Raw genomic sequence first — 27,120 nt, 5'->3', positions numbered from 1 at the left:
TAACTTATCCTAATAACAGCTGATAAAACTTAAGGTTCCGTACCCAAACTCTTTGATCGATTGCGCTCTTTTTTTTTTTTAATAGTCTTATCACAAAAGAACCCCTTCCGAATTAAAAACAATAAAAATCTTATCACATAAGAACCTTCGATCGATTATTAGCGCTTTCTTTTTTTTTTCTTTTCTTTTAATAGTCTTATCACATAAGAACCCCTTCCGAATTAAAAACAATAAAAATCTTATCATATAAGAACCTGGAACCCTTTTCGATCGACTAGCGCTTTCTTTTACCTACTGAAACCTTCCCCGGGCTGTCTCGAGATTTTTTCCAGAACCTGTTCTCTTCTGCTGGCGAGCTGAGAAAGAAATGGTTATAAAAAAAATACCTTTAACTTTTAAATGCCGAGTCTTGTAGATGCAGTACCTCAGCTGTGGACAACAGATTACATCTGCGATTCAACAGTGAAGAAACCTCTTGTGAGCAAAGGCTCACCTTGTTTGGCCACCGAAGCCTTTCACTGGAGAGGCACTATGCCTGTATCCGTTTTACTCACAGGACAGAGAGTATGCATCTCGGTGGAACCTCCAATAACTGTCGAAATCTCGACCTCAGAAAAGAATGACTCCGACACTTACAGCTCCGATGGAAGTTTCCCTTTTAATTTACTTGCTCGCAAGGGGTAAGTTTCACTCAGTCAAGGGCTAAAATGAAAAACCTCCGCAATGGTACAGCTTCACAAGATATTTATACAGTAAAACCCAAGTTCTGGCCTCTCCCTGTGTATTGCTCTGTCTCACAGTCAGTGAATACAGATAAAGAGTTAATTACTATATCCTGGTACTGAAATGGTGTCAAGATATTCCCTTTTGTCAGGGTTATCAGAAAGCCAAACGGCCATTACTCCATGAGTCATAGGTAATGGGCTATCACCTGTCTTGTATTGTATCAGGATTATCCAATTTCCTGGTCAGTTTACCTGTTTGCTTCAAATGGATGAGGTAAAGGAAAGAGATAATGGCTAGAAGATAAGGGTGGGGTGACATGGAACTCCTGTAGTGTAGACAATAGGAGAGCACCATGGGGGTTACTTGTCTCAGCATGACTTGTCTCCTAGCTGTCTGATAACCATCAGCCATCTAACAGCAGGTTTAGCTGTTTAAAATAAGCTGGCTGCTAAAATGCAGAAAGTTCTGGAAGGGCCAGGACTCCATTTTAATCAAAAGGCACACAAATACCGTTTGGTATCAGCTTAGATAAAAATACATTTCCACAGTGCCCAGAATCGGACACAATACTGTAGCTGAGGACTAACTAGTGATTTATAGAGATGTGCCATAACTTCCTTGCTTTTGTACTCTATTCCTCTATTTATAAAGCCAAGGAACAGTATACTTTTTTAACGGCCTTCTCAACTTGTCCTGCCACCTGCAAAGCTTTGTGTATGTGAATCCCCAGGTCTCTCTGTTCCAGCACCCATTTTAAAATTGTACCATTTAATTTTTCCTTCCAAAATACTTTATTTCACACTTCCCAGCATTAAATATGGCCCTGTACCTTGGCCGTTCCAGCAGTCTGCCTATGTGCTCCTGAAAGCTGCTACTTTCCTCCTCACTATTTACTACATTTCCAAGTTCTGTCATTGATTCAAATTTAGGACTGATATCAAGAGATCATTCTTGTCACAAAGGGGAATCAACACTTGATTCAAGGCGAGTCAAATGACCTTCCTCATCCATAGTTATCTTATGATCTCTCTTTTTTTGTGAGGAAGACTAGGAGCAATGGAAGGAGGATGAGCAGCATTCATAGGTGCACATAACCCAACTGGCAGAGCAGCTCTAGGGGTGAAGATGTGACACTGGTGCAGTGTTTGTTTCCTGTCATTCCCAAGAGCTATTGATTCTATTGCCTAAAGACCTTGGGCTGGATTTTCAGTTCTGCTCATTTCGGGGCGGTAATGGCAGCGGGGTGGTGCAGTTTGTGCCTCAGTTATCAGCTGGGCCCGGAGTGTGAGGTGGAGCACTAAGGGAGTCATTACACACCGCTCTTCGGGCATTAACTGGCTGAGCAAGTGACACTCCCGAGCTAGACAGCCGGCCTTGGAGCGCTCAGAGGTCTGGCCGTGGGAGGGGGAGAAACCTGAACAAAAAACACCAAAAACATTCCCAATAAATAACATGCTCCACCACAACATAAATCGCAAAAAAATAAAAGTAAAAACAATCGCACTTGCCTGAGGTCGACATTACTTACCTCATTGTGGCCGCTACAGCTCAGACCGCCCACTTTCCCAACAAGGCTCTCTATGGATCGGGCGTGGCCAAAAATCGAGCCGGTGTTACAACCTACGGTGTTGCACACCGGCTTGCCTCTTCCAGGCAAAATGTTCCATGCCCCATCTAAACTGGCACCGAAAAGACCCGGCGAGGCTGATGGCTCACCCGGAAGTGCTTATTGCCGCCCCTCCAGGGCGCCAACACAGTCAGCAGAAGACCGAAAATCTAGCCCATTATGTTCCATTGGGCCCATTGTGTCTGCCATGTTAAGGCTCTCCGGAGTGCACGACATCCATCATCATAGGTAGCACCTCGAAGCGAGGATGACTTGCTTCTGCGCCAAAAAGGGATGAGTTCACAGGTGTTTCAATGAAGGGCCTAATATTCCAGATTCCGAACTATATCGTGAAGGGTGGAAGATGCCTGTGCTTGGCCTTTTTAACATGTGGTGTTGCACACCAGCCACCACACGGGCTTGACAGAGCTAGGTCATGGTCCAGTGGCAAGGATTACCCAAGACTAATTGGAGACCAGTTCTGCTGCACAGACCGAGTGCGCGCACACATCGCAGTGTGGGCTGACCCGTGCTGCCCCTGGACCCTCACCTCTTCTGGGCCCTAGATTCACGCCTCTCCTGGGCCCCGGTCACTTCCCTCTAAGCTCCTTCACCCCTCCTGTTGTGCCAGCCCGCACTGCAATCAGCAACCTGGTTTCGTAGCCGTCTCCCTCCTGCAGCAGCATGCGCTGCTCCCTGCAGTGGTATGCCGCCGCACGCTGTTGGGCTTGCAGGCCGGGACCGCGCCGATTTCCGGGCCGGGCTGCCGCACACTGCTCCTTCCAATGGCCCTGGCCTGCTGTTGGGCTTGCAGGCCGGGACCGCACGACATAGGTGGTCAGTATTCCATCCACCATGCAACAAATTGCATTTCTGCCTTAGACATTCTGTCAACGCAGGAGAGCTGGGGCAAAGTTAGCACATTTCAACATATTCTCACTCCAGCTCCCTCATAGGAAGAGAAATGTGAAATCAGTCAACATATTAGGCACACGTTTTCTGTAGACATCTGTAATTTAGCATTTAACGTTGCCACCTCCAATATTAGCAACTGAGAGCAGTTAGCAGTGTTGCACTGTCTGAACTCTGCTATTGTGCCAGCACTGCCACTATACATTGGTAACTATCTCTCTATTGTTAATTACACCTTCCACTTCCCTCCATTGTCTGTAGACGAGAGGACACAACATTGCCCATAGACTCATCCAAGGAAATAATTTGATCAGTAATGGAGGCCCTAAATGCTGCCATCAACAACCTCAGGTTCTTGTTGAATAGGGAAAGACTATTTTCTCTGGTCAGGGAGTCGGTGATGAAAGATCATGAATTTAAACCTGCTGCTGAATGAGGATCGAGGTTAGCAAGAATTCCTTCATTTGAGGGCTCTTTGAGCTTGGAATGCCCTGTTGCACGGAGTGATTGAGGCAGAGACCATTGTATCTTTCAAGAGAAAACTGGGGAGCCTGTGTGGAGTGGGTGGGGCAGTTGATTAGTTGTGGATCACCCTAGCAACAAGCTGGCACAGACCCATGGACCAAATGGTTGCCTCCTGTGCTGTAAACATCCACAAGTCTATAAGTAAGGAATTTCCTGAAGTTATATTGAGTTTTTATTTGTATTTATTCTCTAACCTGTGAATGTGTGTAATTTTATTCACCTTTTGTTCTTTTAATAGGATATTCTGGAATCACCATGATTATGTTGGTGCTTTTATGTCTCTATCTATTATTGACCGTATTATTGACTATTATGGCCTGTTGCAGGAAAAGGTGTAAGATCTTGGAGACCAAATGTAAGTTCACACGAGTTATATTATTTATATCACTGATTAAAATCATTCTTGATTTTAAAACCCTTGCCTAACCTCATCCTACTAATCTACACTGTAAGCTCTCTGTGGCTTTAATGCCCTTTCTATGAGCCCTGCCATTGGTCGTTATGCCTCCCAAAACAAGCGAGCAGCATGTAAATGGCGTCTTCACTGAGAGAATTCTTTTCTTTATCCCATTACTGAGGCAATCTGTGCATTTGTCCTTATTTTTCTTCATGAACTTGCTGTTTTTCCACGACCTAATCCACCTATTTTCAAGGTGCCATTATACTCCTTGTTTTTAGTGATAGGAGGCAGGAGATCCCAGTTACGCTGTAATTAAGACGCAGTATCAGCAGGTCGGGGATGTAAATCTACTAGAGTCCAAGCTTCACTGAGCAATTTTGCGAAGCTTTTACTACTTTGGCTTTTAAGACTCCCCAGGACAGCCTGCTGCTGTCAGATTTCACTGCTTATGCTGGGTGGATATTGCTACGGGCTTGGGCGTCTGTCCACAATATAGTAATGACCTCCTTCACTTGGAAGAAGTCAAAATGAGGGGTATAGTTTCTACACTGATAGTGGAGCTATCTCCAGAAGAGGCACAATGGGCCGAATGGCCTACATCTGTGCTGTAATTGTTGTGAAACAAATAATGACTGAGATAAACAGACTGACAAAGTGAAATAAATTCAGAGGGGGTGAGTCTAAATTTAAGAAAGTGTGATGGGGAGCGGGCAGCGAAGTGGACCTGACTCCATGATCGGATCAGCCATGTTCGTATTAAATGGCGGAGCAGGCTCGAGGGCTATATGGCCTGCTCCTATTTCTTATGTTATTATGCTGTATTAAGAAAGTGTGATGTGAACTGAGCTCCAAGAAGATCCCAAACAGTAACATTATCATTTTTATATTTTCACTTTCTGGCAGATCAGGAACAAACTGGGAGCAGAGAATGAGATAAATAACAAAGATTTTTTTAAAGTTCATTCCAGTTTTGTAATTTGAATGGATTTTTAAAAATGCTCTGGAGCATGGTTTGGTGTTTGTTAGTGATCTCAGGATTGCTACCAGTGCCACGTGCTAGTCAGAGTAGGAATTGCAGGATAGCTCGGATGAATATGTGGCTTGAGGAGTGATGCAGCAGGGAGGGATTCAAATTCCTGGGACATTGGAACCGGTTCTGGGGGAGGCGGGACCAGTACAAACCGGACGGTCTGCGCCTGGGCAGAACCGGAACCAATGCCCTAGTGGGAGTGTTTGCTAGTGCTGTTGGGGAGGGGTTAAACTAATATGGCAGAGGGATGGGAACCTATGCAGGGAGACAGAGGGAAGTAGAATGGGGGCAGAAGCAAAAGATAGAAAGAAGAAAAGTAAAAGTGGAGGGCAGGGAAACCCAAGCAAAAAGGGCCACATTACAGCAAAATTCTAAAGGGACAAAGGGTGTTAAAAAGACAAGCCTGAAGGCTCTGTGCCTCAATGCGAGGAGTATTCGGAATAAGGTGGACGAATTAACTGCGCAGATAGCAGTTTACGGATATGATGTAATTGGCATCACGGAGACATGGCTCCAGGGTGACCAAGGCTGGGAACTCAACATCAAGGGGTATTCAACATTTAGGAAGGATAGACAGAAAGGAAAAGGAGGTGGGGTGGCGTTGCTGGTTAAAGAGGAAATTAATGCAATAGTAAGGAAGGACATTAGCTTGGATGATGTGAAATCTGTATGGGTGGAGCTACAGAATACCAAATGGCAGAAAACGCTAGTGGGAGTTACGTACAGACCACCAAACAGTAGTAGTGATGATGGGGACAGCAGCAAACAAGAAATTAGGGATGTGTGCAATAAAGGTACAGCAGTTATCATGGGCGACTTTAATCTACATATAGTTTGGGCTCACCAAACTGGTAACAATGCGGTGAAGGAGGATTTTCTGGGGTGTATTAGGGATGGTTTTCGAGACCAATATGTTGAGGAACCAACTAGAGGGCTGGCCATCCTAGACTGGGTGATGTGTAATGTGAAAGGACTAATTAGCAATCTTGTTGTGCGAGGCCCCTTGGGGAAGAGAGACCATAATATGGTAGAATTCTTGATTAAGATGGAGAGTGACACAGTTAATTCAGAGACTAGGGTCCTGAACTTAAAGAAAGGTAACTTTGATGGTATGAGACGTGAATTGGCTAGAATAGACTGGCGAGAGATACTTAAAGGGTTGACGGTGGATAGGCAATGGCAAACATTTAAAGATCACATGGATGAACTTCAGCAATTGTACATCCCTGTCTGGAGTAAAAATAAAACGGGGAAGGTGGCTCAACTGTGGCTAACAAGGAAAATTAATGATAGTGTTAAATCCAAGGAAGAGGCATACAAATTAGCTAGAAAAAGCAGCAAACCTGAGGACTGGGAGAATTTTGTAATACAGCAGAGGAGGACAGAGGGTTTAATTAGGAGGGGGGAAATAGTGTGAGAGGAAGCTTGCTGGGCACATAAAAAACTGACTGCAAAAGCCTCTATAGATATGTGAAGAGAAAAAGATTAGTGAAAATAAATGTAGGTCCCTTGCAGTCAGATTCAGGTGAAGTTATAATGGGGAACAAAGAAATGACAGACCAGTTAAACAAATACTTTGGTTCTGTTTTCATGAAGGAAGATACAAATAACCTTCTGGAAATACTAGGGGACCAAGGGTCTAGTGAGAAGGTGGAACTGAAGGATAGCCTTATAAAGTGGGAAATTGTGTTAAGGAAATTGATGGGATTGAAGGCCGATAAATCCCCGGGGCCTGATAGTCTGCATCCCAGCGTACTTAAGGAAGCGGCCATAGAAATAGTGGATGCATTGGTGATCATTTTCCAACAGTCTCTCGACTCTGGATCGGTTCCTATGGACTGGAGGGTAGCTAATGCAACACCACTTTTTAAAAAAAGGAGGGAGAGAGAAAACGGGTAATTATAGATCGGTTAGCCTGACATCAGTAGTAGTGAAAATGTTGGAATCAATTATTAAAGATGAAATAGCAGCGCATTTGGAAAGCAGTGACTGGATTGGTCCAAGTCAGCATGGATTTATGAAAGGGAAATCATCCTTGACAAATCTTCTGGAATTTTTTGAGGATGTAACTGGTAGAGTGGACAATGGAGAACCAGTGGATGTGGTGTATTTGAACTTTCAAAAGGCTTTTGACAAGGTCCCACACAAGAGATTGGTGTGCAAAATCAAAGCACATGGTATTGGGGGTAATGTGGATAGAGAAGACAGGAAGCAGAGAGTTGGGATAAACGGGTTCTTTTCAGAATGGCAGGCAGCGACTAGTGGAGTGCCGCAGAGCTCAGTGCTGGGACCCCAGCTCTTCACAATATACATTAATGATTTAGATGAAGGAATTGAGTGTAATATCTGCAAGTTTGCAGATGACACTAAACTGGGTGGCGATGTGAGCTGTGAGGAGGACGCCAAGAGGCTGCAGGGTGACTTGGACAGGTTCGGTGAGTGGGCAAATGCATGGCAGATGCAGTATAATGTGGATAAATGTGAGGTTATCCACTTTGGGGGCAAAAACACGAAGCCAGAATATTATCTGAATGGCAGCAGATTAGGAAATGGGGAGGTGCAACAAGACCTGGGTGTCATGGTTCATCAGTCATTGAAAGTTGGCATGCAGTTACAGCAGGCGGTGAAGAAGACAAATGGTATGATGGCCTTCATAGCTAGGGGATTTGAGTATAGGAGCAGGGAGGTCTTACTGCAGTTGTACAGGGCCTTAGTGAGGCCTCACCTAGAATATTGTGTTCAGTTTTGGTCTCCTAATCTGAGGAAGAATGTTCTTGCTATTGAGGGAGTGCAGCGAAAGTTCACCAGACTGATTCCTGGGATGGCGGGACTGACATATGAGGAGAGACTAGATCAACTGAGCCTTTATACACAGGAGTTTAGAAGGATGAGAGGGGATCTCATAGAAACATAAGATTCTGACGGGACTGGACAGGGTTAGATGCGGGAGGAATGTTCCCGATGTTGGGGAAGTCGAGAACCAGGGGACACAGTCTTAGGATAAGGGGTAGGCCATTTAGGACTGAGATGAGGAGAAACTTCTTCACTCAGAGAGTTGTTAACCTGTGGAATTCCCTGCCGCAGAGAGTTGTTGATGCCAGTTCACTGGATATATTTAAAGGGGAGTTAGATATGGCCCTTACGTTTCAGGGGATCAAGGGGTATGGAGAGAAAGCAGGAAAGGGGTACTGAGGGAATGATCAGTCATGGTCTTATTGAATGACTCGAGGGGCCGAATAGCCTACTCCTGCACCTATTTTCTATGTTTCTATTATTGTATCTGTAGAATTAGACTAAGAATGCAGTGCAAGTTATATCAACAAACTTACATTTATATAACACCTTTCACAATCTCAGGAAATTCACAGAAAATGGAGTACTTCACTGTTGTAATGTGGGAAACACAGCAGCAAATTGGGCACAGTAAGATCCCACAAACAATCAATAGGATAAGTGACCAGGCAAGTTTTTTTTTTGATGCTCTTTGAGGGATAAATGTTGGGCAGGACAACAGGAAAATTCACCTTAAAATAGTGTCATGGATCTTTTTACATCCATCTGAATGGGAGTAAGAGACCTCGGTTGAACATCTCATCCAAAACATTTTAATCGCTCCACTATTGGCCGTCTCCTTCTCGTCCTCGTTCTGGTTGAGGGGCCACTACCTCAGAAGGAAAAAGGTAATTGGGCAAATGCTCCTGATCCAGGGATTATTTGATCACTTGGGCACAGGAAATACAAGAAAACCGGGCAGAGAAAAGCAGCCATCTATAAGGGAGGCCGCCTGATTTTCTGTCAACTTAAATGGATGGAGAATGGAATGGGCTCTGTTAGGGGCATGTGCTCCTCCCTACCGATTTTTCTGTATTCACTGCACCTGGATGATCCAATAATCCCAAGTGCCTGAACAAGAAAATTTTCCCTGTACTTTTTGACCAGTCGCACTCCCCAGAGGACCAGCTAGAGGCGGATGGGTCAGGATTTGTGCATGTTCGTGCTCCCTGTGATTCTTTGTTTTATTTGTTTCCAGCTTGCCGTCTAATTCCATTGGGTGAAATCATTGTGATATGTGCGTCAGTTAACCTGCTCATGAAAGTGATGGAACAAGCTGGTGAGTGTTCAATTAAAAAGTTACAGCCAACAAATCAATTCTGAAGATAGCATCCCATGAGGAATACAGTGATTAGAAGAACTAATTGTACTCGTTTTTGCCAGTTTTCATGGGGACTACTGAAGTTTTTAGAGCAGATAGCGGCCATTGTCTGTGGCAGCTATTTTCTAGACCAATCCAAATCTAACCTCACTGCCTTGCTCTCTCCTCACAATGTATCTCTATCTGCTTCAAATATTTATCCACTTTTTCCAATTGAGATGCAATGATTCCCATCTCGACTTTCAACCACTCCCTGTGGGAAAGCAAATGCTCCAAATACCCTGTGTGATACATTTTTCTTAACCTCTTTTTTTTTAATTCTTGAGTGACAGTTTTTTTAATTGAGGAAATAATTTCTTTACTCATTCTATTAAAATCCTTGAAATCTCAGCAGGTCAGGCAGTATCTGTGGAGAGAAACAGAGTTAACATTTCAGGTCTGTGAGCCTTCGTCAGAACTTGAAAAGTTCAATCTAAAGAAGGAGCTATTTAGAGCGATGACTCAAACCTTTGTTAGAATGGTAGGTTTTAATGAAGACCTTGCGAGAAGTTGGAGGTGAAGGGGTAGAGGGGGTTTAAGGAGAGAATTCCATTGTGTAGGATCCAGGCAGCTGAAGGCACAACTGCCAATGATGGTGCCAAAGATTCCGAAGGAAACCAAACCAATATGGTGTGTCAGCGAGTACATTGTAATAGTTACAAGAACACACAGCAGTCACAGACTCACAAGCAAAACACATGTTACAGCAATTAATCTTCGGCAGCACCTCCCAAATGTGTGACCTGTACCACCAGAAGGATAAGGCAGCAGGTGCAGGGGAACACCACCACTTCCAAGTTTCCCTCCTATGTCCTACATCATCCTGACTTGGAAATATATTGGCTGTTCCTTCATCGTCGCTGGGGTCAAAATCCTGGAACTCCCTCCCTAATAGCACTGTGGGAGTCCCTTCAACACACGGACTGCAGCGGTTCAAGAGGGCAATTAGCGATGGGCAATAAATGCCGGCCTTGCCAGCGACGCCCACATCCCAAAATCGAGTTTAACAAAAAAAATACAACAGACATGTTACTATCAGGCTCCGCTGGGAGGAATGTTGTCGTCGGGTGTCACTTCCTTCTCTGCCTTTTCTAAGTGTAACTTCTTGTACTGTTCTTTATCTTGCTTTATCTGGTTCATATTCTTTTTAGTCTAGCTATTGTAGAAGATTGCTAGATCTAATCCAGGACTTCCCCCTCATCTTGTTATTTGGAGCCTGTTCGTCTGGGCATTATGGGAGATCGATAACTGCTAGATCTCATCAAGAGCTTCTTGGCCTGTTGGAGCAGCATGCTGGGATACATAACCTTTCCAATACGTAAAATATTTAACTAGGCATTCTAGGCTAAATCTTCGTGGACCAAAGAGGGGAGAAAATGCGCAATTGCCTGGAGTCAAAGAAGCAGAGAATTCAGAGGGGATCTAGGACTGGAGGTGGTGAGAGAGCAGCAAGACCATAGAGAATGGAAACACAAGTTTGAGGGCAGGTGCCTCCCACATGGAGAGGGAAGATGTGAAGGTCTGTTGACCCTGGCCAGTTCAATTGATGGTTGCCTCGCATTAGGTTGCCACTTTATCCCTTTTTGGGTCATAGCTGGTGTATTGTGGAAAGGACATTGAGCAGGGTAAATATTCAAATATAACACTCCTTCAAGCAAAAAAGGAAATAACTTGTTCTAAAACTCTTGGAGCTTGTGCATATTCATTGCATCCTAGCCTAGAAAAATAATCTGTGGTTCAACCAAATTCACTTCCATGCTATTTAACACGGGATTAATAGTGCATGTTTTGGTGCTGTGAGCTTTGCACGATGTATTCTGTTCATGTAAAGGGTAATATTTGTCAATTTCTGTTAGTGACTTCATCAATTAATGAAATATAGCATAGTAATATCTAATTCCCTACAACAATGTAGATTGATAACTTGCCTGGTTTGTAAGTGTTCCAGGGAATGTTGTGAAGCGAATTGTTTTATTCAGGCCCACCATCCTCTGAGAATAAATAGATGTTTTTATCGATTGACCCCCCATCTCCATTAAAATCATCATCATCATCATCATCATAGGCGGTCCCTCGTATTGAGGATGACTTGCTTCCACACCAAAAAGTGGTGAGTTCACAGGTGTTTCAATGAAGGACCTGATGTTCCAGGTCCTGAACTACATGTTGAAGGGTGGAAGATGTCTGTGCATGGATTTTTTTAACATGTGGTGGCCGTTGCACACCAGCCACCACACGGGCTTGACAGAGCTAGGTCTTGGTCCAGTGGCAAAATAGCAGACAATGGAATACCTTATTAACATGATGCCACACATTTTCCTCTTCCTTTTTTGGTTGAAGGAGATTATGGGCTGCCCACGACTCCATCATAGAATCATAGAAATTTACAGCCCAGAAGGAGGTCATTTCACCCATCGTGTCCACACTGGCCAACCAAGAGCTATCCAGTCTCATCCCACTTTCCAACTCTTGGTCCGTAGCCCTGTAGGTTACGGCACTTTAAATGCACATCCAAGTATTTTTTAAATGTGGTGAGGGTTTCTGCCTCTACCACCCTTTCAGGCAGTGAATTCCAGAATCCTACCACCCTCTAGATAGAGAAATTTCCCCTCATATCTCCTCTATACCCCCATTATTTTAAATCTATGCTGCCTGGTTGTTGACCCCTCTACCAAGGGAACTAGGTCCTTCCAATCCATTCCATCCAGGCCCCTCATAATTTTATACACCTCAATCAGGTCTCCCCTCAGCCTCTCTGTTCCAAAGAAAACAGACCCAGCATCTCCAATCTTTTCTCATAACCAAAATTCTCCAGTTCAGGCAACTTTCTTGTAAATCTCCTCTACACCCTTTCCAGTGCAATCACATCTTTCCTGTAATGTGGTGATCAGAACTGCCCACAGTACTCCAACTGTGGCCTAATCTGTGTTTTATACAGTTCAAGCTTTTCAGTGTAGCACTATTTAATGTGTGTTCCCTTTCCCCAAATGCATCACCTCACAGTTAGCCAGATTGAATTTCATTTGCCACTGTTCTGCCCACCTGACCAGTACATTGATATCATCCTGCAGTCCACAGCTTTCTTCTTCATTATCAACCACACAGCCTATTTTAGTGGCATCTGCAAACTTCTTAATCATACCCCCAATGTTCAAGTCCAAGTCATTGATATATACCACAAAAAGCAAGGGACCCAGTACTGAGCCCTGCAGAACCCCACAGGATACAGCCTTCCAGTCACAAAAACACCCATCAACCATTACCCTTTGCTTCCTGCCTCCGAGCCAGTTTTGGATCCAACTTGCTACTTTGCCCTGGATCCCATGGGCTTTTACTTTCATGTAAAGCCTGCCATATGGGACCTTATCAAAAGCTTTGCTAAAATCCATTTACACTACATCATATCCACTGCCCTCATTGACCCTCCTGGTTGCTTCCTCACAAAATTCAATCAAGTTAGCCAGACATGACCTTCCCTTAACAAATTCACGGTGACTATCCTTGATTAATCCATGTCTTTCCAAATGAAGATTTATCATGTCCCTCAGGAATTTTTCCAGTAATTTTCCCACCACTGAGGTTAGGCTGACTGGCCTGTAGTTACTCAGTCTATCCATTTCTCCCTTTTTAAACCAAGGTACAACATTAGCAGTCCTCCAGTCTTTTGCTACCACACCTGTAGCCAGAGAGGATAGTCAGAGCCTCTGCTATTTCCTCTTTTGCTTCGTTTAACAGCCTGGGGTACAAGTACTTGGGCCTGGGGATTTATCCACTTTCAAAGCTGCTAAGCTTTCCTCTCTCACTGTGTTTATCTCGTCTAATATTTCACACTCCTCCTCCCTCATTGCAAAGTCTGCATCGCCCCTCTCTTTTGTGAAAACAGATACAAAGTATTCATTAAAAATCATACCCATACCTTCTGCCTCCACACACACACTTCCTTTATGGTTTCTAATAGGCCTCACTCTTTCTCTAGTTATCCTCTTGCTCTTAATGTATTTATAGAACATCTTTGGGTTTTCCCTGATTTCAGTTGCCAACATTATTTCATGTTCTCTCTTTGCTTTCCTGATATCTTTTTTAGTTGCACCCCTGCACCACATACTCCTCTAGAGTTTCTCTGTATCTGTCATAAGCTTCACTTGTTTTCTTTATCATACCCTGTATGTCCCTTGACATCCAGCGGGGGGGGGGGGGGGGGGGCAGGGTCTAGATTTGTTAGCCCCACCCTTTTTCTTTAAGGGAACATACTTGCTCTGTACCTTCAGGATCTCCTTGAAAGCCTCTGGTATTTTCTGTCCCTGGGGAGTTTCTCCATATGTTCCAGACGCCTTTGTTACTTGATACTTTTTTTTTTTAAGTGCAACACAGAAATTTGAATGTGAGAGGAGGTGCGATGGACATGAAATGCCTACTGAACAGGATAGCTGAGATTTTCAGCTTGTGTGATCCTTGTTATCCTAGATAGGGACATTCCATTGGGAAATTCTGCACTAACTGCCCATATTTTTCAGATATGTAGTGTCAGCTGTGGCTCCAGAGAGTTGTTTACAAAAACCTACACTGACAATCCAGTGCAGAGCAGGGGAGTTATCCCTGGTGTTCTGGCCAACCATTTACATAAAAGACTTTATCTGGTCATTATCAAATTACAGTTTGTGAGCGCTTGCTTGTGCGCAAATTGGCTGCCACGTTTCCCACATACATAGAAACATAGAAACATAGAAAATAGGTGCAGGAGCAGGCCATTCAGCCCTTCTAGCCTGCACCGCCATTCAATGAGTTCATGGCTGAACATGAAACTTCAGTACCCCCTTCCTGCTTTCTCGCCATAACCCTTGATCCCCGAGTAGTAAGGACTTCATCTAACTCCCTTTTGAATATATTTAGTGAATTGGCCTCAACTACTTTCTGTGGTAGAGAATTCCACAGGTTCACCACTCTCTGGGTGAAGAAGTTTCTCCTCATCTCGGTCCTAAATGGCTTACCCCTTATCCTCAGACTGTGACCCCTGGTTCTGGACTTCCCCAACATTGGGAACATTCTTCCTGCATCTAACCTGTCTAAACCCGTCAGAATTTTAAACGTTTCTATGAGGTCCCCTCTCATTCTTCTGAACTCCAGTGAATACAAGCCCAGTTGATCCAGTCTTTCTTGATAGGTCAGTCCCGCCATCCCGGGAATCAGTCTGGTGAATCTTCGCTGCACTCCCTCAATAGCAAGAATGTCCTTCCTCAAGTTAGGAGACCAAAACTGTACACAATACTCCAGGTGTGGCCTCACCAAGGCCCTGTACAACTGTAGCAACACCTCCCTGCCCCTGTATTCAAATCCCCTCGCTATGAAGGCCAACATGCCATTTGCTTTCTTAACCGCCTGCTGTACCTGCATGCTAACCTTCAATGACTGATGTACCATGACACCCAGGTCTCGTTGCACCTTCCCTTTTCCTAATCTGTCACCATTCAGATAATAGTCTGTCTCTCTGTTTTTACCACCAAAGTGGATAACCTCACATTTATCCACATTATACTTCATCTGCCATGCATTTGCCCACTCACCTAACCTATCCAAGTCACTCTGCAGCCTAATAGCATCCTCCTCGCAGCTCACACTGCCACCCAACTTAGTGTCATCCGCAAATTTGGAGATACTGCATTTAATCCCCTCGTCTAAATCATTAATGTACAATGTAAACAACTGGGGCCCCAGCACAGAACCTTGCGGCACCCCACTAGTCACTGCCTGCCATTCTGAAAAGTACCCGTTTACTCCTACTCTTTGCTTCCTGTCTGACAACCAGTTCTCAATCCACGTCAGCACACTACCCCCAATCCCATGTGCTTTAACTTTGCACATTAATTTCTTGTGTGGGACCTTGTCGAAAGCCTTCTGAAAGTCCAAATATACCACATCAACTGGTTCTCCTTTGTCCACTTTACTGGAAACATCCTCAAAAAATTCCAGAAGATTTGTCAAGCATGATTTCCCTTTCACAAATCCATGCTGACTTGGACCTATCATGTCACCATTTTCCAGATGCACTGCTATGACATCCTTAATAATTGATTCCATCATTTTACCCACTACTGAGGTCAGGCTGACCGGTCTATAATTCCCTGTTTTCTCTCTCCTTTTTTAAAAAGTGGGGTTACATTGGCTACCCTCCACTCGATAGGAACTGATCCAGAGTCAATGGAATGTTGGAAAATGACTGTCAATGCATCCGCTATTTCCAAGGCCACCTCTGGGATGCAGTCCATCAGGCCCTGGGGATTTATCGGCCTTCAATCCCATCAATTTCCCCAAAACAATTTCCCGACTAATAAAGATTTCCCTCAGTTCCCCCTCCTTACTAGACCCTCTGACCCCTTTTATATCCGGAAGGTTGTTTGTATCCTCCTTCGTGAATACCGAACCAAAGTACTTGTTCAATTGGTCTGCCATTTCTTTGTTCCCCGTTATGACTTCCCCTGATTCTGACTGCAGGGGACCTACGTTTGTCTTTACTAACCTTTTTCTCTTTACATACCTATAGAAACTTTTGCAATCCACCTTAATGTTCCCTGCAAGCTTCTTCTCATACTCCATTTTCCCTGCCCTAATCAAACCCTTTGTCCTCCTCTGCTGAGTTCTAAATTTCTCCCAGTCCCCAGGTTCGCTGCTATTTCTGGCCAATTTGTATGCCACTTCCTTGGCTTTAATACTATCTCTGATTTCCCTAGATAGCCACGGTTGAGCCACCTTCCCTTTTTTATTTTTACGCCAGACAGGAATGTACAATTGTTGTAATTCATCCATGCGGTCTCTAAATGTCTGCCATTGCCCATCCACAGTCAACCCCCTAAGTATCATTCGCCAATCTATCCTAGCCAATTCACGCCTCATACCTTCAAAGTTACCCTTCTTTAAGTTCTGGACCATGGTCTCTGAATTTACTGTTTCATTCTCCATCCTAATGCAGAATTCCACCATATTATGGTCACTCTTCCCCAAGGGGCCTCGCACAATGAGATTGCTAATTAATCCTCTCTCATTACACAACACCCAGTCTTAAGATGGCCTCCCCCCTAGTTGGTTCCTCAACATATTGGTCTAGAAAAACATCCCTTATGCACTTCAGGTAATCCTCCTCCACCGTATTGCTTCCAGTTTGGCTAGCCCAATCTATGTGCGTATTAAAGTCAGCCATTATAACTGCTACACCTTTATTGCATGCACCCCTAATTTCCTGTTTGATGCCCTCCCCAACATCCCTATTACTGTTTGGAGGTCCGTACACAACTCCTACTAACGTTTTTTGCCCTTTGGTGTTCTGCAGCTCTACCCATATAGATTCCACATCATCCAAGCTGATGTCTTTCCTAACTATTGCATTAATCTCCTCTTTAACCAACAATGCTACCCCACCTCCTTTTCCTTTTATTCTATCCTTCCTGAATGTTGAATACCCCTGAATGTTGAGTTCCCAGCCCTGATCATCCAGGAGCCACGTCTCCGTAATCCCAATCACATCATATTTATTAACATCTATTTGCACAATTAATTCATCCACCTTATTGCGGATACTCCTTGCATTAAGACACAAAGCCTTCAGGCTTGTTTTTTTAACACCCTTTGTCCTTTTAGAATTTTGCTGTACAGTGGCCCTTTTTGTTCTTTGCCTTGGGTTTCTCCGCCCTCCACTTTTCCTCATCTCCTTTCTGTCTTTTGCTTTTGCCTCCTTTTTGTTTCCCTCTGTCTCCCTGCATTGGTTCCCATCCCCCTGCCATATTAGTTTAAATCCTCCCCAACAGCACTAGCAAACACTCCCCCTAGGACATTGGTTCCGGTCCTGCCCAGGTGCAGACCGTCCGGTTTGTACTGGTCCCACCTCCCCCAGAACCAGTCCCAATGCCCCAGGAATTTGAATCCCTCCCTGCTGCACCACTGCTCAAGCCACGTATTCATCTGCGCTATCCTGCGATTCCTACTCTTGACTATCACGTGGCACTGGTAGCAATCCCGAGATTACTACTTTTGAGGTCCTAATTTTTAATTTAGCTCCTAGCTCCTTAAATTCGTTTCGTAGGACCTCATCCCTTTTTTTACCTATGTCGTTGGTACCAATGTGCACCACGACAACTGGCTGTTCTCCCTCCCATTTCAGAATGTCCTGCAGCTGCTCCAAGACATCCTTGACCCTTGCACCAGGGAGGCAACATACCATCCTGGAGTCTCGGTCGCCGCCGCAGAAACGCCTATCTATTCCCCTCACCATCGAATCCCCTATCACTATTGCTGTCCCACTCTTTTTCGTGCCCTCCTGTGCAGCAGAGCCAGCCATGGTGCCATGAACTTGGCTGCTGCTGCCCTCCCCTGATGAGTCATCCCCCTCAACAGGACTCAAAACAGTGTATCTGTTTTGCAGGGGGATGACCACAGGGGACCCCTGCACTACCTTCCTTGCACTACTCTTCCTGCTGGTCTTCCATTCCCTGCGGTAAGACCAACTCACTACACGTGATACTCACGTCATTCTCAGCATCGTGGATGCTCCAGAGCGAATCCACCCTCAGCTCCAACTCCGCAATGCGGACAGTCAGGAGCTTGAGGTGGATACACTTCCCGCACACGTAGTCGCCAGGGACATCGGAAGTGTCCTTGAGTTCCCACATGGTACAAGAGGAGCATAACACCCGACCGAGCTCTCCTACCATGACTTAACCCTTAGATACACTTAAATTGGCAACAACAATGTTAAAAGTTACTGACTAATATAAGAAGAAAAAGAAAAACTACTCACCAATCACCAGCCAATCACTTACCCCTAGGCTGTGACGTCACCTTTGTTTCTGTCTTTGCCTTCTCCCTGTAGCTGCACCGGTACGCCTCTCGCCGACCCCGAACTCGCGCTGCTCCGAGCTCCCGCCTCCTCGACTGACTGCTCGACTCCCGCTGGCCTTTATAGGCCTCTCGCCGACCCCGGACTCGCGCTGCTTCGAGCTCCCGCCTCCTCGACTGACTGCTCGACTCCCGCTGGCCTTTATAGGCCTCTCGCCGACCCCAGACTCGCGCTGCTCCGAGCTCCCGCCTCCTCGACTGACTGCAAGCATTACAACATTACAACAAGCATTACATATTCTTTGACTTATCCACAGCTCAGGTCATTAGAAACATTAACTGTTCCTCATTGGAAATCTCTGTTATATCATTACCAACATTACCTATGCTCCAAAAAGTACTTAACAGTGAGTAAACTTTAGCATTATTGTTGCCAATTTAAGTGTATCTAAGGGTTAAGTCATGGCAGGAGAGCTCGGTCACGTGTTATGCTCCTCCTGTACCATGTGGGAACTCAGGGACACTTCCGGTGTCCCTGACGACTACGTGTGTGGGAAATGTATCCGCCTCCAGCTCCTGACAGACCGCGTCGTGGAATTGGAGCTGAGGGTGGATTCACTCTGGAGCATCCACGATGCTGAGAATGACGTGAATAGCACGTTTAGTGAGTTGGTCTTGCCGCAGGTGAAGGGTCCACAGCCAGCTAGGGAATGGAAGACCAGCAGGAAGAGCAGTGCAAGGAAGGTAGTGCAGGGGTCCCCTGCGGTCATCCCTCTGCAAAGCAGATACACCGTTTTGAGTACTTTTGAGGGGGAACACTCATCAGGGGAGGACAGCAACAGCCAAGTTCATGGCACCGTGGCTGGCTCTGCTGCACAGGAGGGCAGGAAAAAGAGTGGGAGAGCGATAGTGATAGGGGATTCGATTGTAAGGGGAATAGATAGGCGTTTCTGCGGCCGCAACCGAGACTCCAGGATGGTATGTTGCCTCCCTGGTGCAAGGGTCAAGGATGTCTCGGAGCGGGTGCAGGACATTCTGAAAAGGGAGGGTGAACAGCCAGTTGTTGTGGTGCACATTGGTACCAACGATATCAGTTTAAAAAAAGGGATGAGGTCCTACGAGACGAATTTAAGGAGCTAGGAGCTAAATTAAAACGTAGGACCTCAAAAGTAGCAATCTCAGGATTGCTACCAGTGCCACGTGCTAGTCAGAGTAGGAATCGCAGGATAGCTCAGATGAATACGTGGCTTGAGCAGTGGTGCAGCAGGGAGGGATTCAAATTCCTGGGGCATTGGAACCGGTTCTGGGGGAGGTAGGACCAGTACAAACTGGACAGTCTGCACCTGGGGAGGACCGGAACCAATGTCCTAGGGGGAGTGTTTGCTAGTGCTGTTGGGGAGGAGTTAAACTAATATGGCAGGGGGATGTGAACCAATGCAGAGAGACAGAGGGAAACAAAAAGGAGACAAAAGCAAAAGACAAAGAAGATGAGTTAAAGTGGAGGGCAGAGAAACCCAAGGTAAAAAAAACAAAAAGGGCCACTGAATGCAAGGGGCTGCAGGAGGGGTCAAAACTAAAAATCATGGTTTAAAAACTAGTATTAAAACACTCTACCTAAACACACGCAGCATTCGAAACAAAGTAAATTACAAATGGGTATGATTTGGTGGCCATTACAGAAACGTGGTTGCACGGGGACCAAGACTGGGAATTAAACATACAGGGGTATCTGACGATTCGGAAAGATAGACAAGAAGGGAAAGGAGGTGGGGTAGCTCTGTTAATAAAGGATGATATCAGGGCAGTTGTGAGAGACGATATTGGCTCTAATGAACAAAATGTTGAATCATTGTGGGTGGAGATTAGAGATAGTAAGGGGAAAAAGTCACTGGTGGGCGTAGTTTATAGGCCCCCAGATAATAACTTCATGGTGTGGCGGGAAATAATCAAGGGAATAATGGAGGCATGTGAAAAAGGAACGGCAGTAATCATGGGGGGTTTTAATCTACATATCGATTGGTCAAATCAAATCACACGGGGTAGTCTGGAGGAGGAATTCATAGAATGCATACGGGATTGTTTCTTAGAACAGTATGTTACAGAATCTACAAGGGAGCAAGCTATCTTGGATCTGGTCCTGTGTAATGAGACAGGAATAATAAACGATCTCCTAGTAAAAGATCCTCTCGGAATGAGTGATCACAGTATGGTTGAATTTGTAATACAGATTGAGGGTGAGGAAGTAGTGTCTCAAACGAGCGTACTATGCTTAAACAAAGGGGACTACAGTGGGATGAGGGAAGAGTTGGCTAAAGTAGACTGGGAACACAGACTAAACGGTGGCACAATTGAGGAACAGTGGAGGACTTTTAAGGAGCTCTTTCATAGTGCTCAACAAAAATATATTCCAGTGAAAAAGAAGGGCGGTAAGAGAAGGGATAACCAGCCGTGGATAACCAAGGAAATAAAGGAGAGTATCAAATTAAAAACCAATGCGTATAAGGTGGCCAAGATTAGTGGGAAAATAGAAGATTGGGAAAATTTTAAACGACAGCAAAGAATTACTAAGAACTCAGTAAAGAAAAGGAAGATAGATTACGAAGGTAAACTTGCGCAAAACATAAAAACAGATAGTAAAAGCTTTTACAGATATATAAAATGGAAAAGAGTGACTAAAGTAAATGTTGGTCCCTTAGAAGATGAGAAGGGGGATTCAATAATGGGAAATGTGGAAATGGCTGAGACCTTAAACAATTATTTTGCTTCGGTCTTCACAGTGGAAGTCACAAAAACCATGCCAAAAATTGTTGGTCACGGGAATGTGGGAAGGGAGGACATTGAGACTATCACTAGGGGGGTAGTGCTGGACAGGCTAATGGGACTCAAGGTAGACAAGTCCCCTGGTCCTGATGAAATGCATCCCAGGGTATTAAAAGAGATGGCGGAAGTTACAGCAGATGCATTCGTTATAATCTACCAAAATTCTCTGGACTCTGGGGAGGTACCAGCGGATTGGAAAGCAGCTAATGTAACGCCTCTGTTTAAAAAAGGGGGCAGACAAAAGGCAGGTAACTATAGGCCGGTTAGTTTAACATCTGTAGTGGGGAAAATGGTTGAAACTATCATTAAGGAAGAAATAGCGGGACATCTAGATAGGAATAGTGCAATCAAGCAGACGCAGCATGGATTCATGAAGGGGAAATCATGTTTAACTAATTTACTGGAATTCTTTGAGGATATAACGAGCATGGTGGATAGAGGTGTACCGATGGATGTGGTGTATTTAGATTTTCAAAAGGCATTCAATAAGGTGCCACACAAAAGGTTACTGCAGAAGATAAAGGTACGTGGAGTCAGTGGAAATGTATTAAAATGGATAGAGAATTGGCTGGCTAACAGTAAGCAGAGAGTCGGAATAAATGGGTCCTTTTCGGGTTGGAAATCGGTGGTTAGTGGTGTGCCACAGGGATCGGTGCTGGGACCACAACTGTTTACAATATACATCGATGACCTGAAAGAGGGGGCAGAGTGTAGTGTAACAAAATTTGCAGATGACACAAAGATTAGTGAGAAAGCGGGTTGTGTAGAGGACACAGAGGCTGCAAAGAGATTTAGATAAGTTAAGCAAATGGGCGAAGGTTTGGCAGATGGAATACAATGTCGGCAAGTGTGAAGTCATCCACCTTGGGGGGTAAAAAAAGTTAAAGGGAATATTATTTGAATGGGGAGAAATTACAACATGATGCGGTGCAGAGGGACCTGGGGGGTCTTTGTGCATGAATCCCAAAAAGTTAGTTTGCAGGTGCAACAGGTAATCAGGAAGGCGAATGGAATGTTGGCCTTCATTGCGAGAGGGCTGGAGTACAAAAGCAGGGAGGTCCTTCTGCAACTGTATAGGGTATTGGTGAGGCCGCACCTGGAGTAATGCGTGCAGTTTTGGTCACCTTACTTAAGGAAGGATATACTAGCTTTGGATCGGGTACATAGACGATTCACTAGGCTGATTCCGGAGATGAGGGGGTTACCTTATGATGATAGATTGAGTAGACTGGGTCTTTACTCGTTGGAGTTCAGAAGGATGAGGGGTGATCTTATAGAAACATTTAAAATAATGAAAGGGATAGACAAGATAGAGGCAGAGAGTTTGTTTCCACTGGTCGGGGAGACTAGAACTCGGGGGCACAGCCTCAAAATACGGGAGAGCCAATTTAAAACCGAGTTGAGAAGGAATTTCTTCTCCCAGAGGGTTGTGAATCTGTGGAATTCTCTGCCCAAGGAAGCAGTTGAGGCTAGCTCATTGATTGTATTCAAGTCACAGATAGATAGATTTTTAACCAATAAGGGAATTAAGGGTTATGGGGAGAGGGCGGGTAAGTGGAGCTGAGTCCACGGCCAGATCAGCCATGATCTTGTTGAATGGCGGAGCAGGCTCGAGGGGCTAGATGGCCTACTCCTGTTCCTAATTCTTATGTTCTTATGTACTTAATTTGCTGCAAAGCGCTTTGAGACGTCCGGTGGTGGTGCAAGATGCTATATAAATGTAAGTGTTTGTTTCTTTTTCTTTTAAAATCACGTCTGGAGATGCATGATTTCCTGATGCATGCTCTCTCATTGTGCCAGGAGTGCGAAAGCAGAATATCTTGGCATTTTATAATAAATGAGATGCACATTCTGCCAAATGAACTCTAGCTAATAATACTAGCTGAAAATTGGGAACCGTGGTCATGATATAACAGAGGCTTCTAATGAGGTACAGTTAATGTTTCTAATGACCTGTGTTGTGGGCGAGTCAAAGAATATGTATTGCTTGTATTTTATGTTGAATATATTACAATGTTCCAACTAATGTGTGATTTGAGCTGCAGTTCAGATATTGACATGATTATCTTTATTGGCAGGTAAAGGATGTGATCCAGCAGCCAATCTACAAAGAACTATAATTCTTGTTGTGGTGCTGACAGTTATTCTTGTTATTAGCTTTGCGCTTCATCTCGCATGTAAGTAATGAAGGTACAGTTGTTTCAAAACTGGTCTGTTTTGTTAACTGCACTAGATATTCTCTCGGTTTAGTGCTACTGGTCTTCTGTGTAAGCAGACTCCACATCTCAAGATCAGGAATTTACCTTATTGCACGCTGTCTCAGCTGTAGCTCAGTGGGTGGCACACTTGCCTCAGAGTCAGAAGGTTGTGGGTTCAAGTTCCACTCCACTCCAGCACAAAAAAAATCTAAGCTAACACTCCTGTGCAGTACTGAGGAAACGCTGCATTGTTGGAGGTGCCATCTTTCAGATGATACATTAAACTGAGACCCCTGTCTGCTCAAATGGATGTAAAAGATCCCATGGCACTATTTTGAAGTAGAACAGAGGAGTTATCCATGATGTCTTAGCCAATATTTATCCTTCAATCAACATAAAAAAGAGATTATCTGGTCATTATCACAGTGCTTCCTTGTGTGCAAAATTGGCTGCCGAGTTTCCTACATCTCAACAGTGACTGCACTCCAAAAGTACTTCATTGGCTGTAAAGTGCTTTGAGATGTCCGGTGGTCATGAAAGGCGCTATATAAATCCAGGTCTTATTCTTCTTACTGCGCAATTATAATGACCCCACCCTTATCTCAAACTGATGACAATAACGGTTTTAACAACTGACCCATCTCCTTTTGGAGAGGACTCATCAGAACACATTGACACAATTTGCTCCAGTGGCTCCATGCTGGACCCTTCAGAACTTAATCCTTAGAAACCTGAATCTGACTTTCATATCCAAAGAAATATCTTAAACCAAACATCTTTTCTAGGCCAAATTGTTAACAATCCTGAAATGTAGCAATAGGGAAACTTTTAAATGAATGTTACTGTATCAAACATTTATTGCTTCCATTTTATTTTTCTATTGTAAATTAGAAGGGTGTAAAGGAGCGCTGTTGCAATGCGGGAGAAGATATGAATTGCTTCAAATCCCCGTAGAACAGATATTCTCTTTGCTGCTTTTATATTTGTCTGGGAAACTTCAAGGCTGAAACTGACCCTGAAGAGTAACTTACAACGTGTGAAGTGTTGGTTCCAATCTGACCCACGCCTGGGGAATCCCATGCCTGGGTTAGTGCATGTCAGGAGGATAGATCTTGTACGGTAGTGTGGACTCTGGCAGGTGAAGGTTCAGCTTCCTAGACCACAGTCTACAATAGTTTGAATCGTTTTTTTAGGTGATGGATCGCTTTATTTCTCAAAACACTCCAACCCCATCAGTACACCAACAGCATTTTAGGTTTCATAAATAGGGGCATTAAGTAAAAGAACAAAGAGGAGATAACTTGGACAAGACAATGCTTAGGCCACAGTTTAAAGCATTGTATAGTTATTGATGCACTATTATAGAAAGAATATTCATTTTCAGCTTGGCAAACTATAACTAGTGGGGTCCCATAGAGATCAGTGCTCGGGCCTCCACTATTTACAATCTCTATTAATGACTTGGATGAAGGGACTGCGTATAATATAGCCAAATTTTCTGATTATACAAAGATAGGAGGGAAAGTAAGTTATGAGGAAGACCCAACGAATCTAGACAGGCTAAGTGAGTGGGCAAAAATTTGGCAGATGGAATATAATTTTGGAAAATGTGAGGTTATCCACTTTGGTAGGAAAAATAAAAAAGCAAATTATTATTTAAATGGGGAGAGATTACAAAATGCTGCGGTACAGAGGGATCTGGGGGATCTTGTACATGAAACACACAAAGTTAGCATGTAGGTACAAGTAATTGGGAAGGCAAATGGAATTTTGCCTTCATTGCAAGAGGGGATGGATTATAAAAGTAGGGAAGTCCAGCTACAACTGTACAGGGCGTTGGTGAGACCACACTTGGAGTACTGCGTACAGTTTTGGTCTCCTTATTTAAGGAGCGATATACGTGCATTGGAGGCAATTCAGAGAAGGTTCACGAGGTTGATTCCTGAGATGATTTTTATCTTATGAAGGTTGAGAAGGTTAGGCCTATACTCATTGAGAGGTTTAGAAGAATGAGAGGTGATCTTACTGAAACCTATAGGATTCTGAGGGGGGCTTGACAGGTTAGACACAGAGAATACTTCCCCTCGTGGGGGAATCCAGAACTAGTGGGCATAATTTCAGAATAAGTGGTCGCTCATTTAAAACGGAAATGGGAAGAAATTTCTTCTCTCGGGGTCATGAATCTTTGGAATTCTCCATCCCAGAGAGCTGTAGAGGCTGGATCATTGAATATATTTAAGGTGAAGATGAACAGATTTTTGAACGATAAAGGAGTCGAGGGTTATGGGGAATGGGCGGGGACGTGGAGTTGTGGGCCAAGATCAGACCAGCCATGATCTTATTGAATGGTGGAACAGGCTTGAGGGGCCAAATGGCCTACTGCTCTTATTTCTTGTGTTCTTAAAGCAGACAGCATAGATTCACCAGGAAGAAGTTAGGGGGAACAGTAGTTAAGAGGAGAGATTTGAAAATAGTGGGGCTATTTCTACTGGAACAACGAAGGCCAAGAGACTTTTAAAAAATTGTTTTTGATAGTGAACAGGGAATGTTGGGGAGTTGGTGATGGCTCATCAATTTAAATTGGTGACTAAGCTGAGTGACTTGTTATACAGGGTTGTTGAAGCAAGGAATGCTTTTCAGCAAGGCGTGGTTGAGGCAGGGACCATTGCATCTTTTAAGGGAAGAACAATGAACATCTGAAGCATCGGAAGGCTATGGGGAGAGCGGGGCAGTGGAATTGGTTTTGAAGTGCAAAGGTAGAGAGCTGAATGGCCTCCTCCTATGCTGTGAATGTATGATCCTATTCAAGAATGCTCAACCACCATTACTTGGATTAAAGAGATCAGATCAATGCTGATCTCAGTTTGTCGGACCCTACATGGGTACCACTTTATTTTAAGCCACTAATAATCTTGATTATGGAGGAGAAAGAAATGGAAGAACTTTTAGCTGGAAGAGGAATATAAAAATGGTCATTCATCAATATGTAAATTTTTTTTTCTTAAATATGTCTTGTCTTCATTCAGCAACATCCCAGAATTGCGTGGGACAAGGGGAGGTGGTAAATGGCCATTATATTCCCTGAGATAAGAATTGTTACACTTTTCTTTTCCATCATCTCTTGGGAAGAAACTATAATTGATACTCTCAAGGTTCCTCTATGCATCGAATTGTAGAGGTTTTTTTTGTTCTCAGGACCTGGATATTGTTCAAGGCCACATTTATTGCCCATCCCTAGTTGCTCTAAGATGGTAACAAGCCTCCTCCGTCACCCGCTGCAGTCGTTGCGGTGATGGTGTTGGGTGTGGAATTTCAGGCACAGAGCTGTAACAATGAAGGAATGTCCAAGTCAGGATGATGTATGACTTGGAGGTGATGGTCCTTCCACTATATTGCTGCTCTTGTCCTTTTCGATGGTGGCACTTGCAGGAGAGGGATTTGCTGCCGTGTACTGTCGTACTGCAATCACAGTACACTGGTGATGGAGGGGTTGAAGATTAAGTCCAGTGGCAGGGACATGGATCGAAGGAACTGCTCTATTTTGGATGGTGTTGAACAACTTTAGTGTAGTGGTTGCATCCATTCAGGCAACCGATGAGTATTCCATCAGACTCCTGATTTGAATCTTGTAGATGGTGGAGAGGCTTTGAGGGGCCACAAAATTAGCCACTCATCATAAAGCACCCAGCCCCTGCCCTGCTGTAGTAGCCATGATATTGATATTGTTGGTCCAGTTCACCTCCAAGATGTTGGTGCTGGGGACTCTGCAATGGTGGTGCTGTTGGAAGGTCAGGGAAAAATGTCTGAACTTCATGTGTGAGATGGTCATTATTCAGCACTTCTGTGGTGGAACGGTTAACCTGCCACTTGTTGGCCCAGCATGGAAGC

The 27,120-nt window shown here is 44.3% G+C and overlaps 1 protein-coding gene across 3 annotated transcripts in view; it reads left to right on the top strand.

Moving 5' to 3' along the window:
- LOC139229810 (HEPACAM family member 2-like) overlaps positions 1-27,120 on the top strand; it is a 73,306-nt gene that overhangs the window by 36,950 nt on the left and 9,236 nt on the right. For 2 of the 3 annotated variants that reach the window (XM_070861403.1, XM_070861402.1), the window contains exons 6-8: positions 4,008-4,124; positions 9,230-9,310; positions 23,113-23,211. In XM_070861403.1, coding sequence (XP_070717504.1) covers positions 4,008-4,124; positions 9,230-9,310; positions 23,113-23,211 — 297 coding nt within the window. Of the gene's footprint in view, positions 1-4,007; positions 4,125-9,229; positions 9,311-23,112; positions 23,225-27,120 lie in introns of all 3 variants that reach the window. The other variant, XM_070861404.1, reaches the window with a different exon arrangement.

This window comes from Pristiophorus japonicus, chromosome 19 (assembly GCF_044704955.1).
Source record: "Pristiophorus japonicus isolate sPriJap1 chromosome 19, sPriJap1.hap1, whole genome shotgun sequence".
Classification (NCBI taxonomy): domain Eukaryota; kingdom Metazoa; phylum Chordata; class Chondrichthyes; family Pristiophoridae; genus Pristiophorus; species Pristiophorus japonicus.
This window is presented reverse-complemented; position numbering and strand designations above follow the sequence as displayed.